General features: G+C 35.4%; 1 protein-coding gene and 1 non-coding gene across 2 annotated transcripts in view; one reads left to right on the forward strand and one right to left on the reverse strand.

Annotated features, from left to right (window-relative positions):
* Positions 1-7,397: 7,397 nt before the first annotated feature.
* Positions 7,398-7,504, forward strand: LOC128566121 (U6 spliceosomal RNA). Its single transcript, XR_008374417.1, has one exon. It is a non-coding gene; the product is annotated as a U6 spliceosomal RNA (small nuclear RNA).
* A 912-nt stretch (positions 7,505-8,416) lies between these two features.
* PDHX (pyruvate dehydrogenase complex component X) overlaps positions 8,417-16,025 on the reverse strand; it is an 85,527-nt gene continuing 77,918 nt past the window's right edge. The window contains exons 10-11 of the mRNA XM_053560571.1: positions 12,160-12,224; positions 8,417-9,712 (exon numbers count right to left, since the gene is read on the reverse strand). Coding sequence (XP_053416546.1) covers positions 9,454-9,712; positions 12,160-12,224 — 324 coding nt within the window. The 3' untranslated portion in view covers positions 8,417-9,453. The remainder of the gene's footprint in view (positions 9,713-12,159; positions 12,225-16,025) is intronic.

The raw sequence follows: 16,025 nt of genomic DNA on the forward strand, positions 1-16,025 counted from the left end.
GCCACACCCGCCATGTGGAAAAGATAAAAACAAATCCTAACACATGGCAGTCTTGGCACCACAGCCTACAAAATGTCCTCCCCTTGGATGAGCCCATCTCACACGGCTCCTTGGGGCAGAGAGGTAGGAGTAAGGAACAACAGAAGCCTGAATCTTCTTGTCCAATCTGGAACATGTTTGGGATTAGTGAGTAAGATTAGTGAGAAAGATTAGTGAGTATGCGCACCTTCTACCAAATGGAGTATGTGTGAACACCACGGCTTCTTCCACAATTATCTTAAGATCATCGTTGCTTGTGATTCGAAAATGTCTCTGTAAAGGTGAAATAAAACAAAATTACCAAAGAAGTAAAGAAATTAAAAAAAAAAATCCTGTTACGTGATGATCTTGTTGTTTGGTACCTCTAGGTCAATGTCAATAACCAGAGCTAACCGGTAGGGAGTGTTCTCAGTGCAGGAAAACAATGCAGTGAAATGTTAAAGTTAAAAACAATGGTCAGGGGAGGGGCCTGTGGTTCAAAGGAGTAGGGCACAGGCCCCATATGCCAGAGGTGGTGGGTTCAAACCCAGCCCCGGCCAAAAACTTCAAAAAACAAAAACAAAAACAAAAACAAAAACAATAGCCAGTGCTATCTCTAATCAAATCATAGTACTGTGTATCTTATCCTTGAGTCCTTGTCCATGTGCCTACTCAATTTTTCCATACTTACAGTAATACATAAAAATCTATATTTTTTGCTAAAAACTTTCCATTCTGTTAGTTTTACTCCCCATTCACATCTCCGTTTATTTTCTCTTAAAAAATAAAAAGCAGAAGTCCACCAAGAATTTGTTTTTATATGAGTATTACAAAATGGAAAACTTTGCCCCAGAGTCATCCCCCAATTAAAGGGAGTGTAATTTTTCACTGGTGCAGATTAAGAAAAAAAAGGGGTCTGCAGGTAAGCTGCTTTTGAATGTCTTATATTTATAGTATAGCAAAATATAAATACATAAGAGTTTTCTGCCTTCCAAATTAAAGAGAAGTGTGTCAATGCTCCCACCATAAAACATCTACTGTAGAAAGGAAACTGGCCTCAGAGCAAAAAGTCATAATGGTACAGGCTAGTCTTGACAAAAAATAATGCTTTTACTTAATTGGTATGTTCTTGACAGCTAGGCACAGAACTGCGCCAACAAGATTCCCTCTGTCCCTTAAAAAAAGGAATGTATTTGGTGAAAGCCAGACTGACTATGAGGGGGCTGGAGAGGGAGAAACTCAATTAGCCTGGTGGCCTACGACACATGAGTCTTGTGTTAATCTTTTAAAAGTACAAATGAGTAATTGTGTTAGTGATGAGAAGGGTAAGGGTTGGAGAAGAAGTAAACTAAACTGGCAACATAATCTGGAAAAAAATCAAGGATATTTCTACCTACCATGTTCTGGTATCTACATAGAAAGAATACGTACTTTCAACCACAAAGATATTTATAACTTTTAGTTTTTTAAATTTTATTAGACTTTCTTTTTCCTTATCACTTTTTACCCCAGAACAAAACCAAAACACTCTTTGGTCATTGCCCTCTAACTAAGTTAACACTGAGGTGTTGTTTTCCTTTTAGACCCTCAATTATTAATTCACTCCAGCTACCACCCTTCCTTGAATCAGAAGGTGAAGGAACTACATCATTCATTAATATTAAAATCTAGAGGAAATGAAATGTCAAGATTACTGTGGCTTTAGCCACAGACTTATTTCTACAATACGTGCAATTCCTGGAGGAGAAGCAACCGAGAAGTTCAACACGCTGCTTTCACTGTATCAACAGAGAGGCATTTACCCAACTCATAAAACCTTTTTAAAATGCTAAACTCCAGAATTTCCTAATAATTTGATGTTTATAAAAAGGAATCTCTTATGAGGCTCAGACTGTCTGCCTTGAATCCTTTCATTGCCACTTGCTAGCTGTGTCGTCTTAGAGAAGCCCCTTAAAGAATGTTCTGTGAAATACCACTGATACCAGTACTTACTGGGTTGTGGTGAGGACTTAATGAGTTAATAGTACATAGAAAGCATTCAGAGCAATGCTTATAATACAGTAAGTTAGTGATCAGTATCATATTATTATATTTTCATGGTCACCATACATACAGTTTGAAGAAAAGATCTGCAGCTACTTAACAAGAACTAAGAAATTAGATAGCTAGAACAAAAAAAAAGAAATACATAGCTAGAAAATAAAAGTCCTATGCTTTCCCAAGGAAAATGATACTTTTGCTTTTTATGTCTGTATATTTACTTTACCAGTTTTTACATTTTAAGACTTTTTTTTACAAAGTTATTCCTCTCAATGTTTTCCAAAGCCTCAAGGACTCATTTGGGAAATGAAGAAGGAAATATAATACAAAAGCTCTGTACCCCATTGAATTCTGAGTTTCCATTTGCCCCAAGTCATAAGCTCATATACTCTCAGTTTACAGGAATAATGACTTTAAGCAATCTCCAATAAAAATGGCTAAACTAAAAATTTTAAAAGGAGATCTGTTAAGAGTTTGCTCCCCCGAACAGGCACATCTGTAAAACTTAGCATCCACTCTCATTCTTCTCTAGTTATATCAAATATTGAAAGTATTAAGAGCATATCTGAACCTCATCATGATATTCTGATTGCTATTTAATTCTTAATTATTCAATAATAGATAATTCAGTCTCCAAATGAAACCCCCAGCAATAGCATAATGTACTTAGTAATAACATCTAACTCAAATGGTTTGTTCTGAGCCAATAAATTTAAAGAACATATTACTTGATTTTTAGTATTAAAAATACTTAATGCTAAAAGTAAAACTTTTCCTTGCTCCTATAGTTTTGCTAGAGAGCCCACGGATTTTTATGATTCCTTGAAAACAAATTTGACCGCTAGTTCCTTGAGGATGAAACAATGGGCACGAAGATACGTGAAGCTGGAATTGAATTGTACACATGACACTTTCAAAAAACGCAGGGGCTGGAGAGGAGGTAGGAGACTAGAGGAACTCAAATATGTTTCAATTAAATAATGAATGAAAGTTTATCTTTAACTTCCTTTAGACCCCAGGACGTGGCAAAGAACATTTTCTTTGTGAGTAGTAGGTATATAGAGTAGGCGTAGCTTCCCTTCCTACTACAACTTTCTAAGCTTCGTTGAAATTAAAGTTGTTGTGCTACACACAGGTACTAAGTCAAAGTTTTGGAGAAATGGTAAGTGTGCATGTTCCAGTACTCAATATTTGGTTACTGAAATTGGAGCGATCAAAACAAAAAAGCAAGGTTGTAACCAGGAATGCAAAATGTTATCTTTTTGAGGGGGTTTAGAACTTGCTACACTGCATTTGGGCACGTAATACCACTTATCTGCAGTGTAAGCTGACTGGGCGTAAGGACTGTTGGCTATGCCCAGCAGATGGTGACAAGTGTTGAATGAATGAATATACAGGGTAGCCATAAAGTTCATGTGAAATTTAAAATAGTGTGCAAATTAAAATTACACATGAACTTTATGGCCACCTTGTGTATCAACATTTTACTTTTGTTTGACATTTTCATAAATGTCTCATCCAGGAAATTAGGTCAATTCTTTGGAAATAAATGAATTAATATTTTCAAAATAACACCTGCAGTGTAGATCAGTTTCTACCAGCAAAAGATAAACAGGTTTAATACCGACTGCTATATGATTCTAAGCTGTCTTTCCATTTTGTCTTATCTCAAATGATAAGATTACATTTCCCAGCCTCTGTGGTTGGTCCCTCATGCCAGCTATTAATTTACTGTCTCTCAGGCTTCAAATTTATCCTTCAATGCCTACTCTAGAGTAATGAATGTGATTCTTTTAAGAATTTCTCTATTACAGCAAGCATGCTACGTTTCCTCAGAATGTGCCTGAGACACATGGCTTGTTCTAGCTAGTGCGTGGCTGGGCGCAGTGTAGGACATCCAGGGATGCTTTGACTCTGCCGTGTGCCCAGAATGACAATCCCAGCTTGGCCTGAGGACCTCCTTCTTGTGGTCTTCCCAGCATAGACACATTATGCTCTCAGCCTCCTGCCTCCAGGGGCACCCTTCTCAGCGTGCCCCAGCTGAGGCTTGCTGGTACTTTGGAGGGCTGCGTCCTATTTGCTTGGTGACAATGGACAGGTGTGGCCTGAGGAAGCCGATGAATTCCACCATCCCCAACTTGGACTCTGGTGGATATGGTTATCAATATAGAAGACTAGGGCCTCTGAAAATAATTACTTTTCTGAACTTGAACCAGAATCAAAGATAACAAAGGTAAAATGTTCTATACAAAGTATCATATTTTTATTCTTAGACGCAGTAAGTCCCAATTTTTTGGTAAGATTCTATATTTCTAAGCTTTCCAATCAGAGGTACAAGTCATAACACTTAGTATTTCAGGTTAATAGTAGCTGTCCATAGTGAAAAAAATCCCTCTGCACTTTCAGCACACTTTTGCCTGAAAAGCACGAAGAGAACCACTATTCAGAAAATATAAATTGGTTATTGAGCAAACACATTAGTTTTATTAATGAAGAACAGGACCTTCATTCTTCCACCTCTTCATGTGCAACTATATTTCAGCTTTAGTATCACAACTTAGGAGGTTGTATCTTGCAGGGCAGTGAGCTTGGACTTTGGTGCTACACAGATCTGGGTTTCCATCCCAGGTGCGGTACTTCTGAGCTTTGGCCAATTTATACAATCTCTGAGTTTGTGTGTGTAATCTCTGAGACTCTACGTGGGAGGCATATCCTACTTTGCAATCTTCACACATACCTCCCACACACAGAATTGAGAAAATTAAACAAGATAAGTAACCACTAGCATGATTAATTTTCCTTTGTTTCCTCATTTTATAGGAAAGAACGTGAAGCACAGAAATAGGGTAAAGCTGACATAAGGCTTAAAATACTCTTGATTTTAAAAGTATGCAAACTTGAGAAACAAAGTATGTATCAGTGACCAGTAGTTCTGTTGGGAAGGATGGTAATTTATTAAGTACCACACTGCAGGTCCTGATGAATCCCATTCTCATCCAACAGACTGATGATGAGCTTCTGATGAGCGCAGTTTATATTAAAAATTTGCTATCTTACATTCACTTAATGCTTTATAAAGGGCTATGACCAATGTTATTTAATCACACCTTAATTTAAGGTATCTTTAAAAGCTACCTTTCAGTGATAGGAGTAATAAAGAATTTCATAAAGTAAGAAATTTTAGATGTGAAAAAGGTAAATCATGGCTAATTAATGATTTTACTAATAATTACTCAAGTTTTAATGAAAACCCATGTTTCCCTTAATGGTATATATCAGAGAGTTAAGGTTAAATTAGGAGGTTTACAAAGCATTTACTCTCCCAGGAAGAAAAAGGCTACTTGGATTTGCCGTGAAAAACAAGGCTATGAGATAAAATGTGAAAATAAACTTCATGTGATCAAAGAAACAAAAGACTGTTCTAAGAGATGCTAATAACCATTATTCAAAATGTCTTCATACTTTATCGTCTCAATTAAATGATGTCTTCAATATTACAAATTTAAAGCAACCATACCTTCCTTCTTATTGTGTCTGCCTCCACCTCCCAAAACCAATAGACATTAAAAACTCTTTTTTAAATCTGGAACTATTTAAAATGATTTTATCAGAAGACTATTCCTTTTTCCGTTTATAGAAAGCTTGGATGTCTGCTGAAACACACTATTTGCTGCACATAACTTTTCAGTTACTGCTTTTGGCACTGGTGAATGTAAGCTACGGAGGATTGTATTTTAGATGGAAAATTGTATCATTGCTGCCATATTATCCGATTGAACACACCCATCCCATATACTTATGAGACACCACAGCATGCTAACATGTTGAATATTACTCATTTTCTCCCTTCCTCAAAAACACTGACTTTGTCAATAAGCTTTCCTTATAGCAAAATGGTCCAGCTATTTCCCGATGTCTGCTGTCCTCTCCGTTTTGACCTACTTGTATATGGCCAGACTGTATTGTTATTTCCTTCTTCAAAAGTCAGCAGAAGTTTCCCATTAAGGGCATCATCATTAAATTAGTGGCTCTTATCTGCAACACACCTGGCTTGTTCATTTCTTCACCTGTGACAAAGTCCACCAAAATGCAATGTGAAATGAGGACAAATTTTGCTTGAAAATGAACATTTAAATGTTTATTTTTTTCCTCATATGATCAATATATCAACTCACAGCACCACCTATCTGTCAATGAAAGGTTAAGATTTACTTGCAGCAAATTGCCCACAGTTGGCCTATACAATTTAGTGTAAAATTAAGTATGAAGTGAAAATATATACAATGAAAAAATCTACAAATGATTAAGTTCCATTTGACTCTCTATAAAATACTGCAACAATATACAGAAATTTCTTAGCAACCTTTCGAACAAAGGCTTCTGGCAGCAGTACACCAATGACTTTAGCAGAGCACAAAACAGTCATCAAACTGTGTCTGTAAATGTTAGCGAGAAATTATCATCAGGGACAGTCATTCTGACTTATAAATTCTAATTTTTATTGATATTTTCATGATATGCTAGTGATAACTGGCGTATTTCCTTTTCCTTAGAAGTCTTTTCAATATTTTAGTCATTTCCCCTGTTTAAATAAGATGACCAAAACTAAAATTTCATTTTTTACATCCTCTCAGTGTGATATTCAGCTCCTACAAATAAATTAGCAGCACAATGCGGAAGAGGCCTGCGAAGGCAGCACACAGTTCAAACCGAGTAAACCTGCTCCATTCTTAAATCAGTGTTATTCTTTGAAGTCACACTGCAGCAGAAATACCTTTTAGAAATAAAAACTTCCTTATATAAGCCCCATCAGCCTAAAAACAGTAGGAAAAATACTTTTAGTCAGAATGACCAAGATTTGTACCAAAAGCTGGGAAGTCAAACCAAGAAATCAGTTGATTATATGGAAAGCCTGGCCGTGATGTCCATAAAGAATTAAAATGTCTTAAATTTATATGGCCATTTCTCCCGTGCAGCTCACAACTCTCTAACACAGGTTGGGGTGGATAGCAACACCCATTTCACCCACAGGGAAACAGATGCTCTTCTGTTTTTTTGTATGTCAGTCCATGGAACACAACTCTAAATCAAGATACTTATGTCTGTGTCATGTTCTAAATCTTGGAAAAATCAGGAGACAATGCAAATCATTTCACTTAAAATTGACTTTGAAAATAACGTAACTTATAAAAATTATGTTGAAATAGCATTGGTTATAATTTTCAGTGTAACTGTTAATGTGACAAAAGTTCTGAGGTTATCATTTTTGGTATAACTGTTAATATGACAAAAGTTCTGAAGACTTTTTAAAGAATGTCTTGTTAAAAACTGAGTAAGTGGTGCTGGCTTCGGCAGCACATATACTAAAATTGGAATGATCCGGAGAAGATTAGCATGGCCCCTGCGCAAGGATGACACGCAAATGCGTGAAGCGTTCCATATTTAAAAAAAAAACAAAACTGAGTAAGTGGATTGCTTAACATTGCCATACTGGGGCGCTAATTATTTTAGAAGGCTCTCTTGGTTAGGGCTTATAGTTTATCATGCCATACCACACAACTTGTACCATATAGTCTCTCTTCTGGTGATTCATGTCAGCTGACACTAACAGGAGGCATCTTTCTGTGACAGCTAATTAAATGACCATTCATCACCATCCAATTCAAATAGTTATCTTGCCAGTTACAGCAGAGTTGTCAAAAGAGAGAAATAAGCTCTTCTAACCTTTATGATTATATGAAATTTTCACTCATCTTTTTTTTTTTTTAAGAGAGAGTTTTTGCTCTGTCATCCAGACTGGAGTACAGCAGGCTGATCATAGCTCACTGTAACCTTGCACTCCTGGGTTCGAGGGATCCTCTGGTGTCAGATTCTGGAGTTGCCGGGATTATACACATATGCTACCACACCTGGCTAATCTGTGATTCTCCCACCTCAGCCTCTTCAAGTGCTGGGATTAAAGGTATAAACCCACACAACCAGCTCATGTTAACAGTAGAATAAAAAAGACAGTCCTCATGTGTCTGGCTTCCTAAGTCTTCTCTTCCCCTCTCTTTCCAGAGTTTTATATTTCCTATCAGTTACTTTCCTAATGTCACACTAATTTTAAATCACTCTTTCCTCGTGTGGAATATTTCTTAAGATGTTCTAGAAAAAAATTCATCTATTTCAAAGTTTTACTAAAATTCTGTGTCCTGACATTTAAAATATAAAAGAAATGTTTGTATTTTCTCACATTTTATTGCACAATACAAAATTTATTAAAATGCACAAAGAAACAACATTTTGTTTTTAAACTGACATTAAATTAAAATATTAGGTAGGCAATAACACTATTTAAATATATTCGAACTCAGGATGAAGGTAAGCAGTTTATTTCAGAAGGTTTATGGATTTTAGCTATAGCTTTTCATTAAAGCACACAACTTTTGAAGCATCTCTCTCTCCATTCTTGCTTCTTTTATTCTATTCTTCTATTCTTTAGAAGTTCACAGTGTTATAGAAGTGAAATATAAGAATGATAGAAACCACTCGAAAACATACAGCTTTATATACATAAAAAATTCAATAATGTTGCCACAACCCCCAATACAGTATGATATTTATTTACTATTATTCAGAACTATACATATTAAACTGTTCAAGTACATCTAGAGCAGTGCCCATAAGTGAGGTCTCATTGCTAAGTCGATGGGCATCTCCCTCTGAAAACCACTTCTAACTTTGACTCAATTTAGATAGTTTTAACAATTTTTGATTTTACAAAGTATCATACATTCTTAAATATTCTAAAATGCTCAAATGAGCCAAATATATAATTTAATTTACATCTAGTTTTTATTTTTTTGAGACAGAGTCTCACTTTGTGGCCCTAGAAAGATTGCCATCACGTCTTTGCTCATGGCAACTTCAAACTCTTGGGCTCAAGTGATCCTCTTGCCTCAGCCTACCACGTAGCTGGGACTACAGGTGCCTGCCACAATGGCAGGCTATTTTTTAGAGACAAGGGCTCACTCTTGCTCAGGCTGGTCTCAAACTGGTGAGCTTCAGCAATCCACCTGCCTCGGCCTCCCAGAGTGCTAGGATTACAGGTGTGAGCCACCACGCCCAGCCCTTACATCTAGTTTTTAATACCCCTTTTGTAAAGCACCAAAGGTTAAAAATGGATCTGACTAACCAAATGTTCTTTCTTTTATTAGTTTATTACCATTTATTCCTACAACATTAAACCAAAACTGAAAATGAAGACAACTTGGGTCAAATGCTTGCACTTTAAATAAAAGAACATTTCACCCCCTTTATACTTAAATACCTAGTTGTTTCCCTGTAATGTACATTTCTTGGTAATAGCTACTGAGTTAAGTAAGCTAAAGACCACCTTCTCATCTTTGAGGACTAGGCAAGTCGGATAGGATTCTCTAGGTTTGCTTTAAAACTTTCAAGAAATCTGGTTGCCAGTTCATTATCGACCACCCGACTGTCACTTGACATTGTGACTGTTATAAGCTGGTGCTGCTGCAGTTTGGCATTCCCCTCTTCATCCTCAGTGAGCTTCAGCACAGGTCGAAATCTCCCAACAGCCAAGATGCAGGCCTGAGGTGGGTTGATTACGGCAGTAAATTCATCGATGCCAAACATCCCCAGGTTGGAAATACTAGAGGGAAAACAAAAAGCTCTGAAGGTGGCACGTCCTCGATCAAATTACCTTTCCTTTAGTATATAGTTTTACTTACTAAAAACCTTTGCTACTGAACTTTCAACTTATTCAAAGACCAAAGGACATGTAGCAACACACATACAAATATCTACTATCTAACATTAAGCATTAATTAAGCATTGCGAAAAAGAAATGTAAGATATAAATATCAAAAAAATAAAAGCTATTCGTATTCACTGATAAATTGTATATATAGAAAAATCTAATACACTGCAGATAAATTAGTAAAATTAATAAGTAAATTTTGGTAAGACATAGATAAAAGTCAACGTAAAAATCTGTTTTATACCTATAGTCACGTGCCGCGTAGCAGGGTCCGCATATACAATAGTGGTCTCGTAAGATTATAATGGAGCTAAAAAATTCTTATTGCTTAGTGACATCACGGTCCTCATAAGGTCATAGTTTGAGTATTTCTTTATAAATTTAGTGTACTCTAAATGTACAGTATTTATAAAGTTTATAGTAATGTCCTAGGCCTTCACGTTTACTTACCACTCACTTATTAACTCACCCAGAACAACTTCTAGTCCTGCAAGCTCCATTCATGGTAAGTAACTTATACAGATATACCTTTTTTTTTTTTAACATCTTTTATACTGTAATTTTACTGAATCTTTTTAATGTCTAGATACTTGCCACTATGTTATAATTGCCTGTTCAGTATAGCAACATAATGGACAGGTTTGTAGCCTAGGAGCCATAGGCTGTCTCCCACCAGCCCAGGTGTTAGTGAGCTACACCACCTGGGTTTATGTAAGTACACCGTATGATGTTCAAACAACAATGAAAGCCTAACAATGTATATCCATGTTTTTAAGTGATGAATGACCTTATGTATAAGTTGTTTAATTAGAAAATGAAATTTAAAAATAATAGCATTTATAATATCAAAAAAAGATTATAATATCAAAAAGAGAGAACACGGAACCCAACAAACGTACACAAGAGAACCTTCTCAATACTATGGAAAAGAAGAAATCTTTTCAAAGAAACGATGCTGTGTTAACTTAATATCCATATATCTCAAAAAAAAAAATGAGAATCTTGCCCTTCACATTATACACAAAATCCAATTTTAGATGAATTCTGAGATATACGTCAAAAGTAAAATCACAACACTTCTAGAACACAGAAGAGTAACTTCATGACTGGGACACACAAAAGTTCTTAACAGAAAACAAATAGAACCAACTATAAAGAAAAATACTGATAAGTAGGAATTCATTAAAATTCAGTACCTCTGTTCATTAGAAAGCATCACCAAGAGAGTGCCAAAAGTAAGCCACAGAGTGGGAAAGGTATTTGAAATAATATACATATGGCCTACAAATGTCTGTGTATCTGGGAATAAGAACTCCACAAATAATTTTTAAAAATGAACACAAGACTTCAATAGGTACTTTATCTGATGAGTTACCATATACCCAAATGGCTGATGAATGAAAAAGGATGCAATGTCATTAATTTGATGCTGTAGAGTGTCAACACACCCCAAGAATTATTAACATACTAAATGTTGGCAAGTATGTAGAGCAATGGGCCTTCTCATGCACTGATGGAAGGGTAAATTTGTGTAACCATTTTGGAAAATCACTTGACAGTGTCTATTAGAGCTTTTAAGCCAAAACATTCCACTTTTAGGTCTATACAATAACAAGAAAAAAATGTACATATGTTTACCATAAGACACTAATAAGACTGCTCATAGCACCATTATTTGTAATAGGACATAACTAGAAACAACCCATATGCCCATCAACAGTAAACAGATTCTGATTTAACAGAATATTAAATAGAATACTATATATACTACAATAACAAATAAATGGCTGCTTCACATAACAACATAATGTCACGGATATAAATATGGGCAGAGGGGTCAGATACTAAAAAATACATAATTTTTATATAAAGACCAAAACCAGCAAAACAAACCTACGGTAAAGGCAATCTTTGAGGGGGCAATGATTAGGAAGGGTAAAGGGAGGCTTCTGGGATGCTGGGAATGTTTTGTATCTTGCTCTGGGTGGCTACATAGGTTCTTCACTTTGTGAAAAATTCAAGCTATACTCAGTGCATTTTATGGAAGTTACACTTGAAAATAGAGCTGAAAATAAATAACTGAAAAAAAAAAAAAAACCACAAGTAGAAAGAAAACAGCTAAGGTTTACAAATTTTTTATGTTTATAAATTTATTTAAAAAATAAAAGTTTAAGAACCTGAATATAAATACATGCTGGTCAATATCCACTCAAAGTATGTGACATTTATCTTAAATTTAAAAATTATTTCCAAACAATAAATAAAATAGGTTGACATGGAATTAATAAGTCTTTTATTTACCTGTTTGGGGCGATTGATAATTAAGAATTTAAATTTACCTAAAAGATCCTCCTTGATATTCTTCAGGTAACAATTTTCCATCTCTTGCTTTCTTTGAAAGTGCCTGAGAAAAATGTAAATACAGAATCAGAGCATGATAGCCAACAATATGTTCTACATTTGATCTTGTATTATTATTATTATTATTGATCTTATATTATTTAATATAATTATAAGAACAAACAAGTTAAAGCACAGCTGACCTAAGAGACTAAAGATGTCAAAACTCTAGAAAATCCACCACCCTTTAACACCTTCTCAGATATTGGTAATGCCCTGAGCACTATCACCAGGCAGAAGGCTTCAGTGTTTTCTCTATACACAATGCAATTTTTATGTTGCTTATACATTTTTTCTTGTAAGATAAAGTATTAGAAGCCATTCTTGTCAATCTAGTTGGTTTTAAATAATTAATCCAATGGCAACTGAAGTAGTACCCCCGTAATCCCACAACCAACATATCACTCATCATCTTTCACAGGTTGCTTCACCTCTACCTACATCATATATAAAACCCTGGATAGTGGTAAATAATACAGAATGGTATATTTCACTTTTCAATATATGTACCTTCTGTATTGTCAGTCATTAGAAATAATTTTTTACAATCTGCTTAACATTCTAAAGGATGCATCTGCATAATTTACTTAGTCATCTTCCTAGTATTATAACTTTCTTTGTTGGTTTCTTTTTAATTATTCCATAATAATTCTCAGAAGTGAAATTACAGTGCCTCAGAGAAAGAACTTTTTTTGGTTCTTGGTCCTATAGCTAAAACATTTCCTGAAATGGCTAGTCTGCTTTACACTGCCCACAAGGAACCTAAGAATTACTAGCTTCATAGCATTCTTGACAACATCAATTTCTAAAAACTTAGAGAAAGACGTGACACTAAGAGTGATATTAAGAAAAATAGTTAAAATGTCCTCTCACTTGCACTTGGAGTTAACCATACTTCTATTAATCTTTATTTTTCAATGTTTCAAAAGCAAGAATACTGACACTGAATTATCACATGCAAAAATGACTAATTTATGAGAGGAAGGATAGAGAGAAATGGAGCCACTGTCGTTGGGTCAATAAAACCAATTTAGAGCTTATTTAATGTTTTGTATTACATTGCCAACACAGGTATTATTAAAATCACAGTTGATAACTATTTAATTTTAAACCACAGTTGATTTTATTTTTGAAAACTAAAATATTCTTAAAAATATCAAAAATCTAAAAATAATCTACGACTTACTGGCAACTAAAACAATTACAGATTTATACTATTTGGATATAGTTACTTATAAAATTATTTGAATCCAGAATAAAAAATGGAAAATTGAACTTTGACTTGTATAGTTCTTAGAATATGAGTAGAGAGAACAGTCTACAAACGTATGTCTCCTGCCTTACGCAATGTAATTATTGATGTGATTTGAACAGACACGTATCATATGAACTTTTTTTTTTCTTTTTTTTTCATATGAACTTTTTGAAAGGCATTGTTTTTAAGGCAGATGATCTCAATATATCATGATGAATTACCAGTCTGGAACAAATAAAAAAGCAAAATTCATTTTAAGAACTAGATTTCAAGTATACACACTATACTTAAAAATAAAACCTCTGCAGAGTCTTAATATATCAGCTGGCTATTCCTGTCAATGAACTCTAAAATCAGTGTAAAGTAAGAAGGATTGTTGATTTTGAAAATCTGTAATTCTCACTGAGATCTCCTGGCAATGTAAACTTAAAAATCTAAGTACATGTTACCTGAAGCACCCAACTGATAGGCTATAACAAAAGACAGCAAATATTTCTATAACATATATACCTTCCTAATTCAATGAAAGAATTTATGGGCTATTTATGGAGTAAACTTTGTTCTCCCCTTTAAAACTGTTACAATTACTGGAGAATTAAGAATACCATTAGACCTAAGGCTCTTGATGAACAAATGGTATACACTATATATCCCATTAACCAATATTTTACTTTGACTTTTGAATTGGCTGAATTAACATCACCTTTCAATTAAGAAAAACAGTTGCATTTTTATCTATACAAACACACCCTGAAAATCTTTCCAAAGAGGAGTGAAGTAAGACCTAAAAAGGTCGCTTCCACTAGTCTGAAATTAATAGTTAAATAATAATAATTATAATTTTTAATTATATCTAACTCTAAAATTTTAAGTAAACTCATATTTGTGGGTAAGCTTTTAAAAAACCAGAGAAACTTGCATTCATTTATTTGTCTTGAGCAAGTAGGTCTAAGCATCAATATACTGTCAGCTCCCCAAACAAGTCTTACCTTCTACTTTTATCCAACTTATAATTTGTTCTATCCCTATACATGTAACAGCAGCTCCTTGGCAAATGGAAAAAGAATCATTTACCCCAACAAGTTTAAAATTTTCAAAGCAAATACTTCAAGACTCATGACACTTTTGCTAAAAGCGACCCTTGGAAAGGACTGAGGCTGCCAAAGCTGACCTACTGCCTGTGTTCCTGCCTAGTCAATGTGCTATTTTTTTGTGAAATCAGATTCTTCATATTAAAGCTACAAAAATTGCTTTACAAGAAATCCAGACAAAGTAAAAGTACCTTGCCTCTGGAATACTAGGTTACTTTTAATGTGCTCAATTTTAGAGAGAAAATGAATGAAATAAACTTTAAAAATAGTGTTATTAATACTGAGGTCATCCAGGCATGGCGGCTCACACCTATAATCCTAACACTCTCCGAGGCCAAAGCCAGAGTTCAAGATCAGCCTAAGCAAGAGCAAGACCCTATCTCTACTAAAAACAGAAAAAAATTAGTTGGGCATGGTGGTGAACATCTGTGGTCCTAGCTACTCGCCTATGGTTCCAGCAACTTGGGAGGCTGAGGCAGGAAGATCTCTTGAACTCAGAAGTTTTGAGGTTGCAGTGAGTTATGATCTCATGTCCACTGCACTTTAACTGGGGTGAAAGAGTAAGACTCTGTCTCAAAAAAATCCCCAAACACAAAAAAACACTGAGGTTACCTATTACTACATTACTACTTTCATAGAAATAACAGTTTCAGCTTTACTTCAACTTTAAAAATCTATCTGAAATAGCATCTTCAGGACTGACTCTGGACTTTAGAAAATAAAGTTTATTTTCAACTTGAATGAAGTTATTTCCTAATTTACCTGTATGTTATTTCTAAATTTTTAAATACTTTTTTTTTTTTTTTTTTTTGGTAGAGACAGAGTCTCACTTTATCATCCTCAGTAGAGTGCCATGGCGTCACAGCTCACAGCAACCTCCAACTCCTGGGCTTAGGCCATTCTCTTGCCTCAGCCTCCCAAGTACCTGGGACTACAGGCACCCACCACAACACCCCGCTATTTTTTTTGTTGGACTTTGGCTGAGGCTGGGTTTGAACCCGCCACCCTCAGTATATGGGGCCAGCGCTCTACCCAACTGAGCCACAGGTGCCACCCTTAAATATTTATTTTCTTTTTTTTTGAGACAGAGCCTCAAGCTTTCGCCCTGGGTAGAGTGCCGTGACATCACAACTCACAGCTCACAGCAACCTCTAACTCCTGGGCTCAAGCGATTCTCCTGCCTCTGGCTCCCAAGTAGCTGGGACTACAGGTGGCTGCCACAAGGCCCGGCTATTTTTTTTTTTGGTTGCAGCCGTCATTTTGGCGGGCTGGATTTGAACCCGCTAGCTCAGGTGTATGTGACTGGCTCCTTAGCTTCTTGAGCCACAGGCACTGAGTCAATACTTATTTTCTTAAAATGGATCATATTGAGATAAAAAACCAAAAACCAATACACAGGTAACAATCAATTGATATAATCCCCATCCTGCCCTCTCCTAAAATCACAGTGTAAACAGAT

This window comes from Nycticebus coucang, chromosome 14 (genome assembly GCF_027406575.1).
Source record: "Nycticebus coucang isolate mNycCou1 chromosome 14, mNycCou1.pri, whole genome shotgun sequence".
In the NCBI taxonomy this organism is placed as follows: domain Eukaryota; kingdom Metazoa; phylum Chordata; class Mammalia; order Primates; family Lorisidae; genus Nycticebus; species Nycticebus coucang.